Consider the following 20,878-nt stretch of genomic DNA (forward strand, 5'->3'; position numbering starts at 1 on the left):
ATATTTTTTGCACACCTAAATGATTGATACCTGAATCTCTACATTTCAACCGCCTCATTATATAAAACCGTAAAATGACCGAAGTACCCGAAAGAAAGGACCACTTGGTAAGACCAAATTTTATTTTTCACATGGAATAAAAAATCGTGATACTCATTTAATAAATAATGTGCAGTCTAGTTTTGTAATTTACTAATGTAAGCTAGTAAAATCATGTACCTGCATGTTCCCCCTGTTCAATGTAAATTACACGGACTTCTTGACTTATAAGTGTGTGTTACATGGACCGAGGTTCATTTAAAATAATCAGAAATAAATTGGAAATATGATCACACGAGCAACAGCTGTGATTTTTGGCATCTGGTTAGGGTCGTCTTAGTCTTCTGGTTATGAATAGTAATACCTTATCATTTATGTCCTCTGCATAACTGTTTTATTGCATAAAAGCAAGGCATGCTTTGGGAGCCCAGAGGTCTTCTCAGTCTGCCGTACATTAGCATAACCTTTGATTAACTGTTTTCCCATATGGCCCTTGTGGTGCTTGGATGTTTAATTTCCCACACAAAGAACTGCAATGAACCCTCCATTAACCGAGCGCAGCATGGATTCATTCGAATCCAGGCTCGAAGTGAAGTGTTCTATCACATATTTAACTGAGTTTTATTTGTTATGCTGACGAGCAATTGAAAGCAGTTTTTTAGGTAGTGATGGATTGGTAGAGTTTTATTACGAGACAAAGGATAAATATGTTTAATATATATGAAATGAATCAACAAATATATTCTCCCTCCCATCGTTTGGTCAAGTCCCATAAAAAGTGTTATATTTACATGAATTGGCCTTGTTCACGTAAAATGCTTTAACATCACATGAATAACCCATTGGTTACTCAAACAAAGGTCTTTTTAGACGGTTAGAAAGTAGAAATATACAGTATGAAATATGCCTTATATCCAAATATATGAGATAGCAATCGCACATTAGTTCTTTCTACGCAGTATGCGGCTGATCATTCCAGCAGAAGCAGTAAAAAAGATCAATGTTTGTGTTTATACGTCCATTAATAACTTCCTAGTACAATACACAAACAGAAATGAAAAGAAATAATGGATATCAATAAACTTGCATACCCCGAGCCACCCAGCCAGAGAGAGAGCGAGAGAGCGAGAGAGAGAGCGAGAGAGAGAGAGAGAGCGAGAGAGAGAGAGAGAGAGAGAGAGAGCGAGAGCAAGAGCAAGAGCAAGAGCGAGAGCGAGAGAGCGAGAGAGCGAGAAAGAGAGAGAGAGAGAGAGAGAGAGAGAGAGACCTTAGCCATAAAGAGTAAATCACAGCATGGAAAAAAGACTGTGGAGCCTTAGGAGTTATTAGCTTGGTTTACCCATTAGAGTGTATGATTGCTATTATTTCTAAAATATATGTTAATGATTTATGTATTACCACTTTCAAGTTTTTAATACTACATTTTGAATTATTTTATTTAGCCTCATTTGTGTTTTATCTCTTGTGAGGTAAATGCTTTTGTGTGTTTTATTTCATCACTTTGTGATGAGAAGTTACGTAACATATTGAAAACATTGCCAATAATGTTTGGAAATGTAAAAGTTGGTATTGACATGTGCTCCATGCAGGCTAGATTTCAAGTATTTGAATGGAGGTCAGAGATTGATTCTGCTTCTGCTGAATACAGTCAAATAAAATGAAAGATCCCATGCGAGAAATGCATCCTATTTTATATTACAATTTGTGTGAGTAAGATTTTTTTATGAGGTGTCCATTTTACATTTAGTCATTTAGCAGACGCTTTTATCCAAAGCATCGTACAAAGAGTTCGGGGAGCATTAAGCGATATGTCATAAAAGAGCAATAGTACAATAGATGCTAATACAAAGTTACTAATTTCAACATCTTAAGATTTTAAGATTAAGAAATTAATTTCTTTATAGCAAACTGGTCACATCTTTATATATCTGTCTGTTATATGGGTTTAACTGAACATGTATGTGCATATTCATAGTTATGTGTGCATAGTTTAGTTATATCTATCTTTAATATAAATCATTAAAACCACGTTCTCTTTGTTTTAAACTTTAGCTTTATGTTGCCATCTTCAGACCACTTTTCACAACTTTGAACTGTTCATTTATATATCAGCTAGGGTGAGCATTCACTCAACAACCGGTTAGTTTACGGCAAGAACAAATACAAATGCAAAAGTAAGTTCTGGCAGAAGAATTCAGGCCATTTTTTTTATTGTACTTATTCAAATTGATATTGAAGGTCTCACAGTGTGTTTTAAACGGGTATGGCATAAGAACTTGTCCGACACTTGTCTATTTGATCCAAAACTATCTTTCGCATATTAAACATTAAACATATTTTTATTAGTTTTTGGGGTTTGACTGTTTTTTATGTACGTATTTGGTCATATTTCACATTTACATTTTTCACAATATGAATATAAAATGTTTAATTTTCAATAATCATTATCCTTATTGGATTGTCTGCTTGAACAATGCCAATATATTTTTTTTTCTTCAAGCCCTCTGTTAGACATATCTAGAGTCCAATATGCTGTAGCACAAGACTAATACATTCAGATATGAATACATGTCAAAGTTGGAAGATTTAGAGCGATTTGTTTGAATGACCCACACTCGTGAGATGTACATTTGCATTTTGTTTGCGACTGTGGTAAATCCCTGCACCACCACGGCAAGCTTTCGAATAAATCTCTCTGACTCTTCACACTCATCACTGACCTGTGCCTCCCTGTCTTTCTCTCTCCCTCAGGAATGTAAGTTCGGCAGGGGAGGAAGCTCGGAGGCGGATGAGAGAATGTGACGGCCTGACTGACACGCTGCTTTTCGTCATCCAGACTTCACTCGGAAGCAGTGAGATTGATAGCAAGGTATTTGTCTCCCTCCCTCCATCTTGCAATTTCCATCCATCACTCTCGAAACTATAAAGTCAACCTGTTGCAAAACTTTATATACGAGTATGAATGTGTACCAGTGCATATAACGCTCTATAACAAATAAACAGCTTTGTGCTTGACTGCTTTCTGAAGGTTGGCATTCTTTAATCTTGATTTAACTGCCGGCCCTTCATCAGGCCCATCCGCTAATAGCAGCTTGGAGGGGCGGAGGATGCGTTCGTCCTGATGAGAATTGAAGAGCGGAGTGTGAAACATGTTTTTTTCCCCCTCTGGTCGTTGGAATAATTCTGGACTCCTTACAGTTTCTAAACACATAGCGCTTGTGATGGGGACTTGCATTTCTTTACTTATCAGTCGTATGTAGGCCTGTCATTTTATCATGTAAATTTAGTGCGAATAGTTCTAACAATACGATTAAGGGGGAATGAAACAATGTATGTAATTATGCCCCCTGACCCATAAATGAATCGCGTAATGAGGCATTCAAAGCAATTCATGTTAAAGGTCCAACCTTTGTTTGTATGATTTATGTTAGGTTTTGTTTGTACAGTATGTATATACATATAGTTTCCGCATCACTGTGTCCATTTGTCCCCATTATTCAGTGTAAATGTTCCATCACACCATCAACCTTGAGTTCCATGTATGTAGCAGTTTTAGCTCCCATAAACTCTCCACTTAAATGCATCACAAAGGCTCAAAAAGGCAAAAGCCGCCATTTCGTCCAACACACAGGGCTTGTAAAGGGCAATCTCCTTAATCACTACCATTTCTTTATGGCTGGTGATTTGCCCTCGGATGTTTTCAGCAGGTGTTGGCCCAGCAGAGCTACAATGGCTAAAAGCCTGCCGCCCATGGCCAGTGAAAAATTTTACCTTAATGTGCAGTTAACCTGCGGTTGGGCAGATTCCCTCATCAACCAGTCAACGCGACACCTGTTAACTTCCACACTTAAAATCAAGACCTTCCAAATTACTGCCGGGGAGAGAGATGATGTTTCCAGGCGTAATATTCATTCTACAGCAATGTGTTTAAACACTCGGCATGGTTTACGCAGAGAAATCAAGGTCGGCCACGTCTGGCAGGGGAAACGTGGCCTTTTAAGTCAATATGTTTCAGAAGAAGTGAAATGCCGGTGTATAATTCGCCGAGCGTTTCTCTGATTACAGTCATTATTTTTGTTTGTGCAGAGCACGGTCCTTCTTGCTCCATAATGGGGAGGGGGAAAGAAAACATGGAGATTGAGAAAAAGGCTCATTTTTCATCATCGTTTTGCGAGCATTTATTTTCTATTTTCCGCTGTCAAGCATTGTGCCGCCTCTGCTGTGTCTCCTTGTAATACCCTGTTAAATGGAGTGTGAGTCGATGGATTTGGCTGGTCATTTTTCCCCATCTGTGGCTATATCCTTTAATCACATTTAAATGCTAGACCGTGTCAGACATACTGTATAATTAAAGACTTTCATATACTTAGTGCCAGTGCGGCCCGCTCTTATCCAACACTCTAAGATGGAGATCGAAGAATAATGTACAGGAGAGACTGCAGAAAGAGAGAGCCTTTTAAACACTGTAGGACACAACCTTGTCTTGTTTGACAGGGGGTGCACATACTTTTGTTTTTAAATGCTTATTACAACTGAAGTTTTTATTTATTAATTTTTTATACTTTCTCCAGTTTAATAGTAGGAGACGACTAAAAGTTCATAGGTTTATTAACGTTGTATTTACACCATGAGACTGTCAAACATTGCTTTGTATGTTTGAGCAACAGGAAGACTTTTTTTGGTATAGAAATGTCATACATTAAACATGTGCCGTTCACTCCATCACTATTCCCTTAATAGTGGTTGTCATTGGAGTGCACTATATAGGGGAGAAGTGAATGAAAAAGGTTATGGGTTGTTTTGTTAAATAATAAATAATTGTCCTGTTTTCCTTATTTGCCATGTTTATTGTATGATATTATAAAAGGAGAACAAAATGCATGTTTGTTTTATGGAATACAATTATTTAATATATTTAAAATAAAAAATACGGTCTATCACATTTATTGATGTGCAGTCAAAATCAGAGTGCATTGTGGGTAAAAAGTGAACAAACATAGGGAACGAAGTTGTTCACTCAGGTTTCGGACACAACTTAAAAATGGCTTCAACACAGCAGATATTTTCTTTAATAAAGTATAAGAAAGCATAACATTTTGCAGTATGTGTGTAAGAGACAGGAACATGAACATGTTTGACCTCTCGTCTCAAACCCAGCATGAGTTGGATGGATGAAGTTTAGCCCTCTGGCCAGATGGACTCTATCAAGAGCTTAGTGGTGCTAGACTAATACCTGTCCATTATCTTACTCTCTCTCTCTCTCTCTCTCTCTCTCTATGTCAGACGATAGAAAACTGTGTATGCATCTTGAGGAACCTCTCGTATCGGCTTGCAGCTGAAACGTCTCAGGGACAGCAGATGGGGACAGAAGAGCTGGACGGCCTCCTGTGCAGCGACTCTGGAGGAAAGGACGGAGAGACCTCGGGCTGCTGGGGGAAGAAGAAAAAGAAGAAGAAGTCCCAGGATCAGGTGGGGCATCCACAGCTACGGTGCTGCTTGCAGTCATTGATTTTTGCTGTTTTCACTTTAACACAGGCTGTTTTTGTTCATACAAATATAATGCAGAAAAAACACAAGATTTATGCCAAAGTGTTTCCTTCTGTGCTCAGCATCCTTATAACTGCACGTTCGCAGTGTTTAAGCAGAGATTTAGTCCTCCACCATCGATTGCAAATTGCAGTGAAGTCAGTTATGGTAGAAAACGCCCACTTTTCATGATCCACTCAGTTCCTGAAGCAGTCACGTTCTACACTTTTTTTATATTTTCTCATTAAAAATCACTTGGAAATACGCTACCTGTCAAAAGTTTTAAAACACTCTAACTTTTTCCACATTTCAGAGAAATAGTAAGCTCATCAAAACGGTGAAATAACACAAAGGGAGCTATGAAAATTGTAGTAAAAAAATTGTCACCTTTTGGCTAGAATTTGCATAAATGGGGTTCTCTTGTATAGTTTCACCCTGAGATGCTTTTTAAACAATAAGTAATTCTCATTTATTCTTTGCTATTATTCTAAGATTTTTTAAAGTTATTAAGTCAAAGTAATTCACTTCAAAGACATTTTATTAAATCAAATATTTGTTTGTAATGAAAAAAATATTTCCACAATTATATTTATATTTACAATTATATTGGATATAATTATATATCGAACTAATTTCAAACATTCACCGTCATTCCAGCATACAACTTCAGATCTGAAATTAGTTTCATAGACAAAAATATAAATGTTCAAATATAAACTTTTTTCATTTCAAACTATTTTAAAATCTAAAGCCTTTATATAAAGATAATACGAAATATTTCACACAGGCGTTCTAAAAATTTTGACAGTTAGCCCAACTACGTGTATAGTTAGCCAACTAACAGGGAACGTTATCATAACATTGGCTAATGTTCGCTAAAAGTTCTTTCAAAGTTATCAAAAAACTTTCTTGCAGTGATGTTATTGCTTCGTGTCATCAACATTATAAACATACTAAACGCTCCAAAAATGTTAGCATAAAAACGCTTTGTTATATAGGTAGTGGAACGTTTTAAAAGCGTTACATTATTTAAAATGCGTCATGAGATCAAATTTGTCATACAATGTTTTCCTTTACAAATGAAGTTACATAATTTGTGTATCACCAAGTCACGAATGTAAAGAATTGCGAATGCCGTTTTCTGTTGACTTCAGCGGGTGCTGAGATAAGAGCTTTCTTTCATTAAAAGCTGCTCACTTCTGAAAGACAAACATTGCATACATTCAGCGTTTCATATCAAAATATTAACAACGTAATTACCGTATTCAATTTCCTTTCGCACACCCACTTTGTTGCCCAAGTTGTTTTGCTCCAAATAACATATTTACACTTGCTGTCCTTTTATCAATTAATTCCCGCGCGAGCTCTACTCTCACCACCTACATAGAGGAGCACCGTCAGACAGGGAGCGTTTCCCCAGTGACACGTTCTGCGGCTGATAAATCGGCGTGTTTGTGGGCGTCAGATGGAAGGGGGAAAAACAACCTTTTCACAGGCAGCTCCTCTACAGCAGAGGAAACTCCTCATTAATCTCACGGAGGAGAAGTCGGAGCGAGAGCGTGGAGGTGGGAGAGTGCTTGCGTAACTCCGCTCCCTCTGGAGATGTCCTGATCCAGTAGAAGCATAAAGCTAATAGCTGATGATATACTGTAGCCGCTGATAACTGAATAATCCATCTTAGCTTTGATGCCAACCAAATTAAACATGCTTTGCTGCGAGTGAGATGTCCGTAATGACACGCTTCTGTTGCTATGCCTAGCAAGGAAGTGTTCAAAATTTTAAAGCTGCTTCATTCAAATAATACATCAAAGCTATTGCTGTGTTGAGAGGATGACAGCGTAGAGTCTTTTATTAAACAGTTTGGCGATGGGTTTTTCACTGTCTTGTACTTTTCTTGAAAAAGCCCATGCACCAGCTGCTTCAATATTCGGTCATATGAGTTTATTATGATTCTGTCCAATCAGAGGGCAGGTTTGACAGAAAGGCCAAAGACAGAAGGATGATAGCAGTCGTCTATCTCAGAATGTGGGGCTGTTTCTCCACATTACCTAAGGTGCCATCTCGTATCATGTGACGGACCTTTTCCTCAACCGAGGCGCTTTGAAAGAGGACACCTGGGCCTCCGGGCAACAGAAGGCTAATGTACTCTGTTAAATCATTTATCACTAAGTGGCAGCGAGGTAGCCCGGGAAACCAGAGCAAGCGTGGCTCTGTCGGGGCAGGGCTGCGGTGTTTAGCGTAGCTAATTGACTGAGAGAGGTGAGCGTGTAAACCAGAGCTATTTCAACCCAGCACTGATACCCCTCTCTGAGTTTACTTTGAGAAATGGGACTCGTTGTGCTTAAAGCGGTCTGACAAGAAAAGAGCAAAAGGAAAAATCGAAACGATTTCTGACACCGTTTTATGCTCTGATAGTTTGATAGAGGATCACTTGCTGTTTTTTAGATGGATGCTACCTCAAGTTTTGTGTTTCGAAATAGCATGAAGACAATCATTGGTACAAAATTGGGCCATTTTAGATTCTAAAAGCCGCTGACTTTAATTCAAGTGTAACGTTTTTTTTATCCATTTCTGTTAGACCTTTCCATACAACTGACAAGGATTCGAACCCATGATTTCTAGCCTACTTAGTGTCATTCTCTACCAGTTGAACTACAATGCTTGCTTTGTAGTTAAACAAAAGCCGTACGTTGAGTACCTAAAAAAAATCATTGTATAAGACCTTTGCACTGGCGAGCTTACATTTACAGTAGCTGTCAAACGTTTGGAAACACTTGCTCGTTCTTTGTTTAGATCTATTCATTATTTTTCTTTCATATTTGCTCCAAGTTATCCATATATGTTTTCCCACCTGAAAGAAATGGATGTGTTGCCACAATTATGTTTTATGTTCACAGAAGTCGTTTCAGAAATGTACAACTACACCTAGAGATTAAAATAATTTACAGATCATTAGACATAATTCAGTCGAGTGTTGACTTTTGACTGCTACTGTACATTTATTCATTTAGCAGGCACTTTTATCTCGTTTTAACGTGTGTGCTGTGTCAGCCACTGTAGTGCTCCGAAAGAGGAGGGGGGAATGAGACGTTGGTTGCAATTCGCAACCACTAACAATTGTCTTATTTGTTTCTGTTGCTATTTATTTTCAACTGAAATGTTGACACACTTAAATAAGAATTCCATCAAATCTCTTGAGCTGTGAAAAAGCGAGCTCTGAGAATACACACGTGTCTGATCTGTTTGCAACAGTGAAAAGGCAGTTAAACTGAAGCATCTCTCTTCTGCGCTCAGTGCGTGGCAGAGCAGCAGTCTCATGGGTGCATCTTCACCCTCCGGTAGCTGATTGAACAACAGAGCTGCTCCTCAGAGCGGGCGATTGAGGAGGAGATGAAAACACACTCATTAATAATAGAGAGAGTGAAAGAAGGAGTGAGGCAGAGCTAGTTTAACATGCTGAAGTATTTCACCAGTTGCTCTGACTTAAGTAGGTCAGCCTGCGAGACCCGTTCGGCTCGCCGTTCCTGCACAGTTCTGGGTTCAAGCAGATGTTTGACAAGGGAGCTGTCCATGCTTTATGTGCGTGCATGTGTGGAGATATTGATTATACCTGGTGTGTCTTGTTCTCTAACTTTCTAGTGGGATGGTGTTGGCCCGTTGCCAGACACTGCCGAGCCCCCCAAAGGGATTCAGATGTTGTGGCATCCTTCAATAGTAAAGCCCTACCTCACCCTGCTGTCTGAATGCTCAAACCCGGACACACTGGAAGGGGCCGCGGGGGCATTGCAGAACCTGGCTGCAGGAAGCTGGAAGGTGAGTGTTACTGTCATAGTAGGAAAAAATGCTTTATGAATATCGTTGTTCTGTTGAACACAAAAGAAGATATTTGGAAGAATGTAGGAACGCAGACAGTTCTGGGACACTTTTCATCACCATTGTAAATGTTCTTACTATGGTAGTCAATGGTGGCCAAGAAATGTTTGGTGACAAGCATTCTTCCAAATACCTTACTCTGTGTTCATCAGAACAAAGAAATGTATGCAGATTTGGAACAGCTCGATGCTGAGTAATTTTATTTTTAGATGAAAATTGAGATCCAGTTTGTATGTTCATTAAACAGGGTAAAGAGAAATGGTGTAAAATCGACTTGTTTCCCTCAGATGTTTCAACCAATACCCATCTCCCTCTTGGCCTCGCTTTCTTTCTCTTTCTTCTCACCTCCTTTTCACCGTCTGTTTGTGACAAAAGCTTGTTTTTGCAGGAGAGTTCTAATCCGTCCGGCTTGCTCTGCAAGATCAATACTCTCTGATAGATACAGATGTGATGGGATTGGGTTTGAAGTCCCGTGACGGGCTTAAACCCCCTTCAAAAGTTAAATGAAAAACGGGGTCCTTCTGACCCCTCTCTGCACCCACAGCGCATCAGCGTGTATGTTTGTTTGTTTGTTAGACAGAGTTTGTGAGAGAATCTGAGAACCATAAGGAAAGAGAATGTAACGGAGGGGGCAGGTTCATATGGTCCCTGTAATTGGCTGTTTGTTTGTGTATCTAAAGGCGCTGACAATGAGCAATGCGCTAATATGTGTGAACTAAGCTCTCTGTTTATGTTGTCAAAGTCCATCTCGGACACTTGGATTATCAAATCCCACGCTGTGTGTTCTAGGAAATGGAAACAAAGCCCTTAACTTCAGATGGATCAGAAAAACGCTCGGGTGTAAAGAGAGCTTAACCATGAAGAATGCTGCAGTCGTGAAATCACATTTTCAGGATATTTTTAGCACTTAAATTACTGTAGAATACAAATGCATTTCAACGTTTTATACGCTTAATGTTTACTACAGACAGATTAACATTTTTACAAACTTACATTCTGAGTATCTTAACATTCCCTGTCTTCCATTGACTTTCTGAGCTCCCTCGCTGTCCTGTGTTCATAAATCTGCATTTTTGGGGGGGTTAAAAATCGACTAAAATGTACAGTATTATTTGATCAAGTACTTCAAAACTGTGTTCAAAACTGTCTTCTTACCTTAATGTGATTCACAACAGCTAAAATAGATTATAATATTATAATAATGGATTCATTTAAAGGGATAGTTCACCTAAAAACGAAAATTCTCTCACCATTTACTCACCCTCTCGTCATTTCAAAACATTATGACTTAATTTTTTATGCAGAACACAAAAGAAGATATTTTGAAGAATGTTGGTAACCAAACAATGGCGGTACCTATTGTTCGATTACTTAGAAATATCTTCTGTTGTGTTTTACAGAAGGAGGGAAGTCATACATGTTTGAAATGACAAGAGGGTGAGGAAATGATGACAGAAATTTCATTTTTGGGTGAACTGTCACTTTAAGCTTCTAGTAATGATTTACAATTTGAGCTCTCAAGTAGGATTTCGCCAGAAATGTAAGTTTGACATCACTTGACTTCAACCCTCGTAAAAAAGTACATTAAGTAACCTGCAGTTTTATGTTTGAAAAGGAGATGGTTATAAAGAAGCTTTTAATGATCTTAACGTTTTATGTTTACTATACCCTAAAATTGTGGTTAACAACAGAATGTTGTCTAAGTAGGTCTCTCGCTACATTTAGTAACAAAGCCTCTTGTTCATTCTGTTTCTCTCTCACACACATTAATACAGAGGTCATCATAAATATGAAATGTGAAGGGCCGCCTGCTGTGGTCTCTCCTGTCACAGCAGAAGGGCCGGCTAACATAGAGTCTAATGTGAGCTGACGTTTCGTCACTGACAGAAGCTGATCCCACAGCTGGGGTCACACATCAAGACATCAGAGAGAAAAAGCTCTGAGCTAGCATTAGTCTTTCACCGTAACCTGGGGAATGGGATTACACCGTCAGCGGGGTGCTGATCTAGAATCAGACATTTTACAGATATTTTGCCCACATGGCATATCCATCTTGAAAGATTCACTTCATTGTCAGTGGGGTCTATATGAAGTTAAAAAATGTGTAGAGCTTTTTTGTGAGAGCCATCGAGCACGTGTTCTTGCACATTGATGTCTGACTCTGATTATTTTCCAGGCCTATTCTTGCCCATCATTTCCTGTGCTTTTTTTCTATTGTACCCAGCAAAGAGACCGAAAACACAATAAAAAAAGTACAATCGAACTAAGAGATACTTAAACACATCATTGTTTAAAATAATAATATTTTGCATCTCTTAACACCTGTTTTGTATCTTTTTTCTGTGTGTGTCTCCCCTAGTGGTCCGTATACATCCGTGCAGCAGTGAGGAAAGAAAAGGGTCTGCCCATCCTCGTCGAGCTACTGAGGATAGACAACGACCGTGTGGTGTGCGCGGTCGCCACTGCGCTCAGAAACATGGCATTGGACGTCAGGAATAAAGAGTTAATCGGTAAGTTTCCGGTCACTATATCCAACGTGATTTAACAGGATTCGGAGACGTTGGGTTTGTGAAACTGAGGGTTAAAGATAGAGGTCTATAATGGAGTTCAATCCTTCATGTATTAAGCATCGTGGTAAAGAGCGCTGTTCGTACAGAGCACTCAGGTGGAGCGAAGATAACTGTCATTTTATTATTACACAGACCCGGCAGCTCAGCGTTTTAAATTGGTTAGCAGGCATCAGGGCTTTCTGACATCCTTTGCTTGGCGGATAACACTTCTGGAAGTACTTTTAGTTTGTTTTGTCCAGCTTCTTCTTTTAAACGCTTTTATAATGTCGTTTGTATGCTTTATCACATTGTGGGTAGTTAAAGGGATAGTAACCCCACAGTGAAAATTTTGTCATTTCTCAAGACTTTCTTCTGCAGAACACAAAAGAAGATATTTTGAAGAAGTCGGTCTTCATTCACTTCAATTGTACGAACACAAAACCAATGCAATCAGTGGTGACCAAAAGCATTCTTCAAAATATCTTTGTGTTCTGCATAAGAAAAGATCCCATGCAGGTTTGGAATTTCACTAGGGCGTGGAAATGATCATAGAATTTTCATTTAAGGTCAATCTATCCCTTTAAGTAAAAAATGAATGTAGAATATAGAGTTCAATTTAGTTGTGTCAAGTATGTACTTTTTTATTTGTTTATTGATCACATGCCCAGTTATACACAGGATACTTGCAGTGACGTGTAGACCTGGTCAGCTCTCTTAGACTGTGCAAATAAAAGGATAATGATAATGAAATAATTATACCAATAAACAACCAAAATAAAAACAGGAATAGGAATCTAGAAAGTAGCACCAAATTGTAGGCCCTACTTGTTTTCTTAGTCTTTCTGTGTATTCACTCTGTACTCTTGTAATGTGGTATAGTTGTATCTCTTCACTGTAACAATATCAACACCTGTTTATTTATACATATCACCTAACTGACATAATTTCAAGCACTCATGAGAAGAAGCTGTGTGATGCCTGACCTTATTTTCATACACAGATGCAGGTGTTGAGCATCTGTTGCCTCTGAATTACACATATTAAAGGGAACATGACAGGATCAGATTCTGCACGGGTGGGCTCAGTCTAAATGACAGAGGGTGGTCCGCCGTGGCAAATCGTCCCAGTTGTAGCCACACGCTGACCCACTACATGAGGTGCTTAATTAGACCATGTTTTCTTCCTCACATCACAATAAGATTCTCATCGTTTGAAATCTCCCGGTGACATTATCAACACGATATTGATTTTACCCCCTAATAAACTCTTACCGTTCCCATGGCATCGGCTTCCCTAGTTTCAGCATCCATGTCTGAGTGTCTCTCGGGCCCCCGAACAACTGGTTTGAGTTTGATTTGCAAATTGTCTAAAATGAGAGAGTGTGATTATTTCCTGATGTTGACTTTAGTCTACGTTTAATCCAATTTGACCATGTTTGTTTTTTTAAGTGCAATTTTGAAGTGCAAATGATTCCAAAGTTATAAATCCTAATATGACTAAAACAAAATATGTTGATACTGCAGATACAGGCTTTAATATTCATGATATTTGTGTCAATTTAATGTATTTATTCGTGATTATAAGTGAAATACAACACAAATGTATTTTTTGTATTTTATTTTGTTTTAAAAGTTCAACTTTTTAAACTTAAAAAAAAAGCTTTTAAGAGCTATTGCAAAAAACGGTTCTCATCAACATTATGCTCTTGGATAGAAACTGGTTGCATGCAAGTCAATTGAAGATTGATTGTCTGTATAAAATAATCCAGCAAAACAACTTCAAAGATGCGTCTTTTATCCCGGAGCTTTGATTCCATGTGCAGATACACAGCATATTACAAGATCAAAATATTCAGAGATTGTCCAGCCTCTCATTGTTGTCGAGCGCCTGGTTTTTTCTACATGTGGTTAAAAGAGAATTTTAGACGACTCATTTCGGTTTATGTACACAGAGTGTAATCTTTAAATCTCATTGGCATTCATAAAGCCCTAGAAACAGTAGAAATGTAATCTCTATCTCCGGTGTGACCTTTTGTCTTTCATATTTTTCTTTTATTGCTATTTCTCCTCGCTCTGGGTTTGAGACCGATGACATCATCGCTAGAAAAAGGAGACAGGGAGTGAAGTGCTGTAGGCTTGTGTTAATTTCCGTCTCCTTACTGAGTCTTACGGGAGTAACAAAGAGAATTAAGGAGGCAAAATGGAGTGGAGAACAAAATTGCCTTATGCGTATTCAAGTTTCCTTACAAAAGGTGACTGCGAAATGACACAATTCAAATACCATTTCTACACAATATACAATTCACTGATGTAAACAACATGAGTCACTTCATATCTCTGCCAAATTCTACCGGTGTGCAAATTATGGATGGCAAGACACCAATACAGTTGTGTACAGTATGTTCCAATGGCTGAATTTTGAAATAGTAATGTCTGTAATCCTCAAGCTGATGTTTGAGACTGCTTCAGCATCCAGAACATCCACGCCGGACGTGCATGCAAGCAGACAACAGTTAGTCATGGTATCGGATGAGGCTAGACTTGTGATTTGTAATCTAAATAACTCTGCAGACTTTTTTTTGAAAAACTTAGGAGTTAAAATAGGAAGGTATTGGTGTGGGTAAACAGACCATGGTGTGCCACGTTATACTGGGAAGGAAAAGCTCAGTGGATTTGTTCAAAATGTTTGAAGTTGTATTGTAAGTTTAAAAAGGTTTTTTACTTGGCCTGTTTTTTGTGGCAAGTCCCAAGTTAAAGTTTCATAGTGGGATTTGAAAAGTTCAGTTTCTTCATTGAAAGTTCATCCGGGATTTGATGACCTAACGACTTATATTTGACACCCACTTACACGAGAATAGAAGAAGAAAGAATGTGCGCGTGATTTCCCCTCTCCTCAATTTGTAGACAATATTCCCATCTTTTAGATGCTCCCCCATGCACCCGTATGGTAATTTTTTAAATCTTTTTCGTTCTTTATCCTTTACCATTCATTATTAAAACATTCCATTTAAATCAGTCTTAAAGGGATAGTTCACCCAAAAATGAAAATTCTTTCATGAATTATTTCCAAACCTGCATTTTTTGCTTTGTTCTGTTGAACACAAAGAACAATTCAGAAGAATTTTAGTAACTGACATTTTCGTGAACATCATTGACTACCATTGTAGGAAAAATAATTATATATTTTTTTGTTCTGTTGAACACAAAAGAAGACATTTTGAGTAATTTTGGAAAGCAAAGGGTTCTGGGACACCTTTGACTACCATTTTAATATTTTCTGCTATACTAGCGATGATGCCTCAGAAATGTCCGTTACTAACATTCTTCCAAATATATTTCTTTGTGTTCAGCAGAGCAAAGAAACTATGCAGGTTAGGAACAATTTGAGGGTGATTTTCAGTTTTGTTTTTTGGTGAACTATCACTTTAAGAGCTCGTTTTTTTAAATGATCACTTTAGCGTCTTGCCTGGCAACAGTAAGAACCAAATCCAGCCATTAAATCTGTTCCTCCATCTCATGCCGTCCCGTCCACCAGGTGGCTCTTCTAAAACCGATGTCTTCACAAGACGTCTTTCCTTTTAATCCAATACGACGGACATCAAAGGGCGGTAATAGAGAGCTATACAGCGCTTGAAAGGCACGTTCCCCCTTTAAATAATCGCCACGGTGGCTGATTTCCAATTTAATTTGGACCCTAACCTTTAAGAATAATTTTGTTTCAAGGCTTTGAATGCTTTGCTGTTTATCCGTCTCTTTCATATCCAAGTTGGCCGTTTTCTGCCAATGGGGTTTGTAGCTTCTGTTGGGTTGGTAAATGGATCCATTTAAATGTTATTGCAGGATAAAAGCTCAAAAGGATGACGCCCGAAAGCCTTTCACCACTGTGACATTTCAAACCCAGCCGAGAACCCTCAGGCCGGCATCATGGAGTTTTACCAACTCCCTTTGAACTCCCATTGATGGAGAATATTAATGCTCTTCATTTCATTTGAATCCACTTTAATATAAAAACACACCATTGTAGTCATTATATACCTTGTCAACCACCTCTATGTGTTTTCCTGGAAGGAAAACAGACTACTGATTATTTCCGCCTAACGCTTAAACAGCGATTCAGACACCTTGACTTTAGCATAAAAGCGCTGTAATGGAGCACTGTTGTAGATGTCTCTTTCTCTTTGTACGTGTTTATTTCTGATGCTCGTGACGGCCCGGGGCCCTGTGGCTGATTGCCTGTTTTGGAGGAGAATGGGCTTTTATAGGCTGGAGGGCCTACACTTACCTCTGATTACCAGCAAGCCCTCGTACTCCCGAGAGTCTGTAGATGAGGCACTCCAGAGAGTCAAGGTTAGCCTCCGGTCATATACAGCTGCTACTTCTAGACATGTTAGGCCGGGTTTATAAAGAGTCTCTCTTTCCTTATCATGAGGAGTGTGATATTGTGTTATTTAAAACCCTCTTCACTCCCAGTGTCTTTTCTGATTTTGGATGCTCAAGATGACTTTAAGATCTTCAGAGGAGATAATATCGTCCAGATTGCTACTATAAAACAGCGGTTTGTACTGAAGGGTCCTGAGCATGTCATTACTCAAAATCGTGACGTCTTGTACTTCATGTTAATGTTAAAATGTAACACTCGATCTAAAATGACCCACACTTCACTCCTTTCTCGTCCATGGCGCTGTTCCTGTGAGAAGTCGTGGTCACGATCTGTTTAGACTGTACTACACAATGTACAACCGGTCAAACTGGTCAGAAGTTTATGATCACATATTCATTCATTTATATTTTTGATATTTACATACCATGGAATAGCACAATTGTAATTGTAATGTTGTGACTAAAATCATCAAGAATAAATTAATACTCAGAATCAAAATGTATAGTATAGTGCAATGTAAATCGCTTTGGATTAAAGCGTCCGCCAATTGCATAAATGTACATGTAAATATAATAGCATCTCCAAAGTATTTATCCTTTTCCTAGTATTTGTTTAATTGTTATTTTGCCATTTTATCGGTATTAAAGGATTTTCCATCACTGCTAAACTCTTATTGGCTGCTTTTTGTTCATTATTTAGTCCAAGTTATCCATTAAAAATAGATTTTTAAATACTTTTTTACATGATCTCTTTGTAGGCCTGCATTCATTCTGGACATTTGCGCAAACACAAGCATTCATAAAATGAAACACATTCTTTATTCTTCTTTCGTCACATTTTTCATTTTCTCATTTTCCAGGACATGTCAAAATAATGCGATAAGCTAACAGTAGAATGCAGTAGTCTCAGCTTTATTTTAACACAGTTTGCGCTCAAATTTACTTCCAAAATCAATGTAATAGATACAAAATAAAAAATACTTTTTCATATAAATCTCTGAGGTTTAAACTGAAAGTAGACATGTAAGTTTCTTTGCGTACTGCAGGTCAAACTGTTTTGACTCCTATTTTATCGTCTTGTTTTTGTGATTTTTGCATAAGTGTTACATTTATTTGGACTTTTCTCATTAAACAAGTAAAACTGAGAAGATATTGATTTAATCTGACAGTTATCGTGACAGCAGAAAACCGTTTTAATGACGTTTGGCCGTAACAAAGGAGCTCATTGTTGGACTATTGCAAATTAGATGAACAGTAGCGCAGATGCAATTACTGATCAATAGTTTTAACCGTTCTCTATTGGGTAAATATCATGTTTTTTCCACAGTTCCCCTTTCAGAGAAATCTCATCTCATTGGACTGCCTCCATATTGTCAGCTCACTCAAAAAACAGACCATTCTGCCTGCGGGTACGAGATAAGACGACACCAATTAACCAGAAGCTTATTGATGATAAAATGAAGCTCTTTTGCTTTATGCTTCATGTTGGAAATTATGTCTGTGTTTCTCCTTCGGAGACCATTTGGAATTAGCGTAAAGAATTGAACAGTCTTAGATTAATTTCATTAGTCGTGCGCTTCTGTGATAGAATAATTGGGTGCCAGAATGAGAGCGACTCTTATGAGTTTCAAAGGTCAAAATGTTGGAGTGGCAGCGAAACATCGGAAAAATTCTCTGTCGTAAACATTATTGCTCTTAAACTAGATCACGAAGTTTTTCATCATCATGGGGCCAAACCTTTTTCAGGTTTCACTTAAAATTCATCTATCAAAACAAATACAAAATAACAAAATGTATATGATCTTGCTAGTGGGGTTTTCTGAAGCTGTTTACATATATTCAAGACACTCTCTTGTATCTCAAATCCTGTCTAATATTATGTAAATGTAAAAAGAGACCGTTTTCTGTATCTTATCATGAGACCTGTGTGATATTTAGCTCTTAATATCAGTAAACTGTGTCATTGTACAAATTTCTCTATTTTCAGCCTAACACACACACAGAGAAATGTAAAACTCCTCTGGTCAAGTTTCTTTTCAATGCTTTATGAGTTTTGCCAAAACAGAATTAGTTATACACCTCCTGCTGTTCTTTCAATGTCAGAGTTTTCTTGTATTTTCAGTTCTTTGCTCAAATACCATGAGTCACTAAAACAACCCCTCTATAGAAATCTTACGAAACAGGACTGACTGAGATTGTCGTTTTTATATTCAAGATAAGGAATAAATTGCAGCACAATAATTGTACTGACTTTGAAAAATGTGACCCTTACAAAATTACTCCAGCGTCAATCACCAATTCCTCATTTATTTTCTCTTTTTTGTTTTTGTCTCACACATTTTTCCACAGGTAAGTACGCAATGCGAGATCTCATCCATCGCCTGCCCGGCGGAAGTAATGCTACCGGGGGCACTGCCAACAGCACAGCGGGTAAAACCATGTGCGACGACACGGTTACAGCTATATGCTGCGCCCTGCACGAGGTCATCACCAAGAATATGGAGAATGCCAAGGCCTTACGAGACGCGGGTGGCATCGAGAAGCTCATCGGTATTGCAAGGAGTAAAGGAGACAAGTGAGTATGTCTTATGCAACTTTTAAAGAGACCATGAGAGGGAGGACAGGGAATGCAGATTTCTTTTCTATTTGGACCCCAAAAGGTAGCTGTTAATAGTGCCTGTTTACAAAGCATGTATGCCAGCAACTTTTAAAAGAGATGAGTCAGACCTCAATAAGCATTTCATGAGCTTCAAGGCCACATTGACTCGAGGTGTTTAGATGCATCATTCATTTAGAAAACACTTTGCAAGGACTCACTTAGTCAGTGCTCGCTAAACTGAAATGAAGTAAACCAGTATTGTAATATTCTGCTGTCGCTACAAGGTCCATTCTTTATTTTATACTGCACGTAACAAACAACACCATTTTCACCTATATAAGTCTTGTTTGCTAAAGCCATTGGAAAAAAACTAATAACATTTATTTTATTTGAAAACATATATTCAAAATTCCACCAGTAGAGACCCACAGAGATCATTATGGTTCCCATTAAAACTAATACAATTCCCATAATAACTAGTAAAGTGATTAAAATATTCTCCTAGAGAAAAAAGTCATACAGGTTTGGAATGAAATCCGTATGAGTAAATTATTTTAAAAAAAAGTTTGTGGGGGGAACCATCCCTGAAAATCTATTTTTAGCAGTGATGTGTCATAACTTAAAAGACATTAATTGATACATTTCCAAAGTTGAGATGACACACACTGTCAAGCAATGTAAAGTCTTATAAGCCAATGGCATGGCACCGGATTTTAAGTCCCATCACTCACATAAGTGTCAGAGTATGTACTAACCACCAGACTCATTCATCACACTTTGTCTTGCCTTGTGTTTGCGTGGCCCGGTGGGTGTTTTGCTCATGGCAACGGAAATATTCCAGCTAAATGATTCCGCTTTTATGCCTCCACCTTTCTTAAGAGAGATGAATGAGATGAGTCAGACCTCAGTACGCATGCCATTAGCTTCAAGGCTACATGGGTTATATATGTTCATCGTATATCCGTAGTGCAGTCAGCAACAAGTCGCTAACACCGTGTCTAAAACATACGCGAGAGGCGCTGTGCAACATGACAACGCGCTTGTTTATAATTGGTTTGTTGTGCCGCATCAAGTGTGGACAAAATTAGAAATTATAAGGGGTTCTAATGCGTTTTTATTGTCTTTTGTTGTGTTGCGTCGCGCCCGGTGTAGACACGGTGTAAGTCAGTGCCTCTGGAACCAGAATGTATAAAGTAAAAGTTGTACAAGAAGTGATCCATTCCCATCACCGTATACAAAGAGTTTTGATTCACGATGTTCCCTATATGCATTACAGTTACAACCATTTCAAATTCAATGTCCTTTCATCCAGATATGCTGTTTGCCTCACTCTTTTAAGGTGCATGTTGAGCCAGCCTGACAGTGAGTGATAGACACCTCCAGGACCTGTACAGCTCGAGTCAGAATACATACTGTCAAAGATATTTGTCCAGCCCTCCTCAAGATGACATATCACGCAACCGATTTACATCAGCTATTCACACCCTGTGCCCACCCCGCTTGAGCTAATATGTAGATGACAGCTGCTTCCAGTTTCCCGCAGAGAGGTTATCAAAAACCAACTGGGTGCTTGTTTCTCAATATAAAGCATGATCATAAGTAGGAGATGTACTGTAGAACTGTTGCAAGTCATCCCTCCTTATGGGTCTAGTTTATGTCAGAAATTATTGTATGTTTGGTATAGATTGTAATATATGATATTAGTTGTCTATTTGGCTCTAGTTGCGTACGAGAGCCTTGGATGCTTCGTTTTGTCCTGCACTTGTTGTATACCTGTTGCATAGTTTGTGACATTACATCCCCTGAGGTAAACTTGGAATAGGACACAGAGGCTTGAGACGGGGCCTGACTCGACAGAAGATTTAGCCGTGTTGTAAGATTAGAGGAGAGGCACGATAAAGAATCCAATCCGT

General features: G+C 38.4%; 1 protein-coding gene across 2 annotated transcripts in view; it reads left to right on the plus strand.

The window, feature by feature from the left end:
* The window catches only part of ctnnd2a (catenin (cadherin-associated protein), delta 2a), a 171,657-nt gene that overhangs the window by 136,279 nt on the left and 14,500 nt on the right, over positions 1-20,878 (plus strand). For both annotated transcript variants that reach the window (XM_079488368.1, XM_079488367.1), the window contains exons 12-16: positions 2,791-2,908; positions 5,323-5,508; positions 9,205-9,378; positions 11,798-11,948; positions 18,716-18,941. In XM_079488368.1, the coding sequence (XP_079344494.1) occupies positions 2,791-2,908; positions 5,323-5,508; positions 9,205-9,378; positions 11,798-11,948; positions 18,716-18,941 (855 nt within the window). The remainder of the gene's footprint in view (positions 1-2,790; positions 2,909-5,322; positions 5,509-9,204; positions 9,379-11,797; positions 11,949-18,715; positions 18,942-20,878) is intronic.

Source organism: Barbatula barbatula (genome assembly GCF_947034865.1).
Source record: "Barbatula barbatula genome assembly, chromosome: 23".
NCBI lineage: Eukaryota > Metazoa > Chordata > Actinopteri > Cypriniformes > Nemacheilidae > Barbatula > Barbatula barbatula.